Source organism: Hyla sarda, chromosome 1 (assembly GCF_029499605.1).
Source record: "Hyla sarda isolate aHylSar1 chromosome 1, aHylSar1.hap1, whole genome shotgun sequence".
Lineage (NCBI taxonomy): Eukaryota > Metazoa > Chordata > Amphibia > Anura > Hylidae > Hyla > Hyla sarda.
Genome location: NC_079189.1, coordinates 558,322,692 through 558,328,922, shown reverse-complemented (window position 1 = coordinate 558,328,922; position 6,231 = coordinate 558,322,692). Strand labels below are relative to the sequence as shown.

Below are 6,231 nucleotides of genomic sequence, written 5' to 3'. Positions count from 1 at the left end.
ACCAGCGCTGTTCTGCTCCCCCCCAATTAATGATCAGCCCCCCCAGCGGGGTACTACTCACATATGTCACCCGCAAACACTGCCCTCCTCCTCTTTGTTGGGGGCCGCCAGCGATGGAACTCTATACTGTACGCCAGTGGTCTCCAACCTGCGGACCTCCAGATGTTGCAAAACTACTACTCCCAGCATGCCCAGACAGCTAACGGCTGTCCTGGCATGCTGGGAGTTGTAGTTTTGCAACAGCTGGAGGTCCCCAGGTTTGAGACCACTGCTGTACGCTGTATCCCTATGCCCGGGCTGCAAAAGATAGAGAAAATAAACTTTAACTTACCTACGTCGGCCTTACGCTGGGGACGGGAACGTTGGACAGCCGTCAGCCTATCATCGGCCGCAGCGATGTCCCGCCCTGGCCAGTGATAGGCTGAACCCACTGTCATGTAAGGAGCTCTGGCCGGCTTCTTACATGACAGTGCGTTTAACCTATCACTGGCAGGGGCGTTGGACACCACTGGCGTACAGAATAGAGCTCCAGCGCCGGCGTCCACCAACAAAGAGGAGGGCAGTGCTTGCAGGCGACATATGTGAGTAGTACCCCGCTGGGGGGCTGATCATTAATTGGGGGGGGGGGGGGGTGGGGGGAGCAGAACAGCGCTTCCGGGTCAGATATGTTTAGTTCCCCGATGTGGGGACAGAGCTGCGCTGGGCTGATAATTCATTCCCAAGGGGGAGGGGCCCATCCGGTATTGCGGTATGGGAAAAATTCATATTGTGCAGCACAAAAATTTGGGTATTCGGTATGAACCGGTATACCGCCCAGCCCTAAAGCATATCATTAAATGCTGTAAAAAAAAAAAAAAAAACAGCTCAGGAAATATGGCTGTCCCCATAATAATGTGCACAAAATGAAATAAAGTTACAATTACAGAAAATAACAAAAAAATACAAAAATTTAAGAAAACAAACAAAGAACATGTTTCAGTATTCGGCTCCAATCAGGAAAGAAAATAAATAATCTAGGAGATAAATTCCCTTTTAAAAAATCTCAAGCCTTCCAGCAGCACTTACCAGCTGATGTGTGCCCTGGACCAAGTAATGTAGTTTTCCCAATCAGACACAGTGCTCTCTGCCGCCCCCTCTGCCAGTATGAGGAACAAATCCCCATAGCAAATCTGACACAGTGCTCTCTGCTGCCACCTCTGTCTGTGTCAGGTACTGTCCAGAGCAGGAGATGCTCTGGACAGTACCTGACACAGACAGAGGTGGCAGCAGAGAGCACTGCGTCGGATTGAAAAGAATACAATACTCTGGGGCATACAGTAGCTAAGTATAGGAAAGATTGATATACAGGATGTGGAAATTCTATCGCCCGACGCCCGGGACAAGTAGTTTTGGGCGCCGGGCAGGTGAATTGTTTATAGATTTAGCCCTGTATCGGGCGAGCAGGGACAGACAGACCTCCCCCTTATTTAGCACTATATATATTATATATCTAATATATATATATATATATATATATATATATATATAATATATAATCTATATATCTATATATATCTATATATATATATCTATCTCTCAACTGGCTCCAGAAAGTTAAACAGATTTGTAAATTACTTCTATTAAAAAAATCTTAATCCTTTCAGTATTTAGGAGCTTCTGAGTTAAGGTTGTTCTTTTCTGTCTAAATCCTCTCTGATGACACCTGTCTCGGGAACCGCCCAGTTTAGAAGAGGTGTTGCTATGGGGATTTGCTTCTAAACTGGGCGTTTCCTAAGACAGGTGTCATCAGAGAGGACTTAGACAGAAAAGAACAACCTTAACTTCAGAAGCTCATAAGTACTGAAAGGATTAAGATTTTTTAATAGAAGTAATTTACAAATCTGTTTAACTTTCTGGAGCCAGTTGATGTATAAAAAAAAAAGTTTTTTCCTGGATAACCCCTTTAAGGATTCATAGGAAAAAAAAATGGATGCAAATAGGTCTCAGATTAAAAAGGTCCATGCAACATTTAACCAGAATGAGGTAGAACAGCTCTATAGGGGTTCATAACATTCTGTCCGCACTTGCTCCGCAACATTTGTGCTCTAAACAAGTTTGAAACTTGCACCAGTATTTGTGAATGTCCCTCACTGACCAGTCATTATAATGCACCTACCAGTGTCACCACAGTAATGCTGTATAAGACAGAGGGAGGGATGATGGGAGTTGCGGTACAGATTATGTAGTAGCAGGAAATGATGAGGGGTCATGGTACCTTGGATATGATACTGGGGGTGATGGACGCACTAGTTGTATGTCATACAAGTGATGATAGGGTAGTAGTAAGGTGTATGAGACAGAAGGGATGATAGGTGTAGTAGTGCTCTGTATGTGATCAGGGGTGATTGGTGTATTAGTGCTCAGTACACAATAAGGTGATGATGGGGGTACTTGTGATAGGGGATGATAAAGGTAGTAGTTTTGTAACAGGACACTGACTGGAGTGGTAATATGTGACGAGGGAGGATGGGACAGTAGTCCTCAGTATGTGACAGAATGGATGATTGGGGTTTTCTCCTTTTATATGAAAAGGAGGGATGGAGTGAGTATTTATCCTATACATGTGATGGATGTTATCCTGGAAGAAGTAGCCCAGTGTAGGTGGCAGAAACTAGGCTGGGGGTAGTAGTCCTGTGCATGTAATAGGAGGTATGCTGGGGGTATTTGTCCTGTGTGACAAAGGGATGCCGGGGTATAAGATGTGTAGGTGGCAGAACGGAGGTGGTAGAATTCTTATACAGGAGACAGAAGGTTTCTGGAGATAATAGTATCCCTGCATAGGGGGATGATGCTGGGAGTACTAGTTCTGTATAGGTGGAAAGAGGGATGCTGGAGGTAGAAGTGGTCCAGTGTAGGGGCAGGTGGGATGCTGGGGGTAGTAGCCCTGTGTAGGGCTATGAGGGATGCTGGGGGTATTATTCCTGTGTAGGTGGGGAAAGGTGGGGTGTAGTATTAGTTCTGTGTATGGGCAGGAGGGATACTGGGAGTATTAGTTCTGTGTATGTGAAGGAGGGATGCTGGGAGAATTAATCCTGTGTATGGGCAGGAGGGATGCTGGGAGAATTAATCCTGTGTACGGGACAGAGGGATGGTGGAGGTAGTAGTAGCCCTGTGTAGGGCTATGTGGGATGCTGGGAGCATTAGTCCTGTGTAGGGACAGAAGGGATGCTGGGAGCATTAGTCCTGTGTAGGGACAGAAGGGATGCTGGGAGCATTAGTCCTGTGTAGGGACAGAAGGGATGCTGGGAGCATTAGTCCTGTGTAGGGACAGAAGCTATGCTGGGAGCATTAGTCCTGTGTAGGGACAGTAGCTATGCTGGGAGCATTAGTCCTGTGTAGGGACAGAAGGGATGCTGGGAGCATTAGTCCTGTGTAGGGACAGAAGCGATGCTGGGAGCATTAGTCCTGTGTAGGGACAGAAGCGATGCTGGGAGCATTAGTCCTGTGTAGGGACAGAAGGGATGCTGGGAGTATTAGTCCTGTGTAGGGACAGAAGGGATGCTGGGAGTATTAGTCCTGTGTAGGGACAGAAGGGATGCTGGGAGTATTAGTCCTGTGTAGGGACGGAAGGGATGCTGGGAGTATTAGTCCTGTGTAGGGACGGAAGGGATGCTGGGAGTATTAGTCCTGTGTAGGGACGGAAGGGATGCTGGGAGTATTAGTCCTGTGTAGGGACGGAAGGGATGCTGGGAGTATTAGTCCTGTGTAGGGACGGAAGGGATGCTGGGAGTATTAGTCCTGTGTAGGGACGGAAGGGATGCTGGGAGTATTAGTCCTGTGTAGGGACGGAAGGGATGCTGGAAGTATTAGTCCTGTGTAGGGACAGAAGGGATGCTGGGAGTATTAGTCCTGTGTAGGGACAGAAGGGATGCTGGGAGTATTAGTCCTGTGTAGGGACGGAAGGGATGCTGGGAGTATTAGTCCTGTGTAGGGACGGAAGGGATGCTGGAAGTATTAGTCCTGTGTAGGGACAGAAGGGATGCTGGGAGTATTAGTCCTGTGTAGGGACAGAAGGGATGCTGGGAGTATTAGTCCTGTGTAGGGACGGAAGGGATGCTGGGAGTATTAGTCCTGTGTAGGGACGGAAGGGATGCTGGAAGTATTAGTCCTGTGTAGGGACGGAAGGGATGCTGGGAGTATTAGTCCTGTGTAGGGACAGAAGGGATGCTGGGAGTATTAGTCCTGTGTAGGGACAGAAGGGATGCTGGGAGTATTAGTCCTGTGTAGGGACAGAAAGGATGCTGGGAGTATTAGTCCTGTGCAGGGACAGAAGGGATGCTGGGAGTTTTAATCCTGTGTAAAGGAAAGATGGATGCTGGGAGTATTAGTCCTGTGTAGGGGACAGATGGATGCTGGAGGTAGTAGTAGCCCTGTGTAGGGCATGTGGGATGCTGGAGGTAGTAGTAGCCCTGTGTAGGGGACAGATGGATGCTGGAGGTAGTAGTAGCCCTGTGTAGGGGCATGTGGGATGCTGGTGGTAGTAGTGGCTCCGGTACCTGCAGTGATACTGTTGCCCAGGGGCGGGATGCTGAGCGGCGGCCGGAGCGGCTCCTGTTGTTGTAGTCCTCCCGGCCTCTGCACTGAGGGGATTTTCTCGGCTTCCTCTCCGTTGTTCTGCCCCCGGTATTCAGATGAAGAGTCGGCCTCTCGCCCGCGTCCTCTGCCCGCCCCAGTCCCGCGACCTCTGCCTCTACCGCCTCCAGGGGCCCTGTCAAAGCCGTCCCACATAGCGCAGTACACACGGTTCCGGTACGAAGCTCGGTAGACGAGCAGCCCTCTCCGGGCCCGAACACAAAACCTCCAGTCCGCCCCCTTGTCAACAATCACAACAGGAACCTGGGCAGACAGCGTCATCTAGTGGACGGAGGCCAAACTACTGCCTCAGCGCACACAGGGAAGGGAAACTGTCACAGCGCCACGTATGGTGGGAGGACTGCACAGCGCTCTGCGTATACAGCGTGGATAGAACCAAATGTTTCATATTATAACTCGATCATCGCCTGTTATTAGGATTTTTTTTAAATATTCTATTGGAGGTTTACTCCTCATTTACAAACTAGAAAAAATGGTCGTGTCTTTAACCCCCCAAAAACTTCTCTAAAATGTATATAATACAGAAGTAATGTAATATGATCGTAAACAACCACGTGATGCTACAATATAATAACGTCATATAATACTGCTATATAATGCAGCATATTCCAGGGGTGTACATTTTTTTTGCCTCACCCTTTTCTCTTTTACTTTATTTTTCCCTACTGTTGCAAAACTACAACTCTCATCATGCGCTGTTAACTGCATCTGCATCCTGTGGACAGAGATGCAGTTAGGTTTGCCACCTGGCCGGTATTTTGGCGACCCTGATGGTATTTTTATATTAAAAATACCGGCAATGCAATGGCCGATATTTATCCAACCAATCATCCAACTCCCGGAATGTTGCACCATCTACTATACCAATGTTTCCCAACCAGAATACCTCCAGCTGTTGCAAAACTACAACTCCCAGCATGCCCGGACAGCCAACGGCTGTCCGGGCATGCTGGGAGTTGTAGTTTTGCAACTACAGGAGGCACCCCTGGTTGGGAAACATTGACCTATTCTATATACAGTGGTCCCTCAACATACAATGGTAATCTGTTCCAAATGAACCATCGTTTGTTGAAACCATCGTACGTTGAGGGATCCGTGCAATGTAAAGTATAGGAAGCTGTACTCACCCTTCCCCGCCGCTCCGGACATCTCTGCTTCCCCGGGATCCTCGCTCTCTGTTCTCCGTCACCGCCATCACGTCGCTACGCACGCCGCTCCTATTGGATGACGGGACGGTGTGCACCGACGTGATGACAACGAAGGAGAGCGCCGGCGATGGAGGGGATCATGAAGAGGACGCGCCGGAGCCCCGAGGACAGGTAAGTGATCCTCAGCGGACCACACGAGGAACCGTAAACTGCTATCCGGTGGCAGCTGAAGCAGTCAGCGCTGCCGGATAACCGTTTATGCAATGGCCCGACATACAAAAGCATTGTATGTTGATGCTGCCTTCATCATGCGATGCCCTCTGAGAGGCCATTGCATGTTGAAATTATTGTATGTCGGGGCCATCTTAGGTCGGGGGGTCACTGTACTACTATATAGTCCAAAATGCTGGGAGTTGTAGTTTTGCAACAGCTGGAGGCAGCCCCGGTTGGA

The 6,231-nt window shown here is 48.7% G+C and overlaps 1 protein-coding gene across 2 annotated transcripts in view; it reads right to left on the bottom strand.

Moving 5' to 3' along the window:
* The window catches only part of PAIP1 (poly(A) binding protein interacting protein 1), a 33,817-nt gene extending 28,805 nt beyond the window's left edge, over positions 1-5,012 (bottom strand). The window contains exon 1 of one of the 2 annotated variants that reach the window (XM_056542120.1): positions 4,536-5,012. In XM_056542120.1, the coding sequence (XP_056398095.1) occupies positions 4,536-4,893 (358 nt within the window). In that variant the 5' untranslated portion in view covers positions 4,894-5,012. The remainder of the gene's footprint in view (positions 1-4,535) is intronic. The other variant, XM_056542111.1, reaches the window with a different exon arrangement.
* Positions 5,013-6,231: the final 1,219 nt, after the last annotated feature.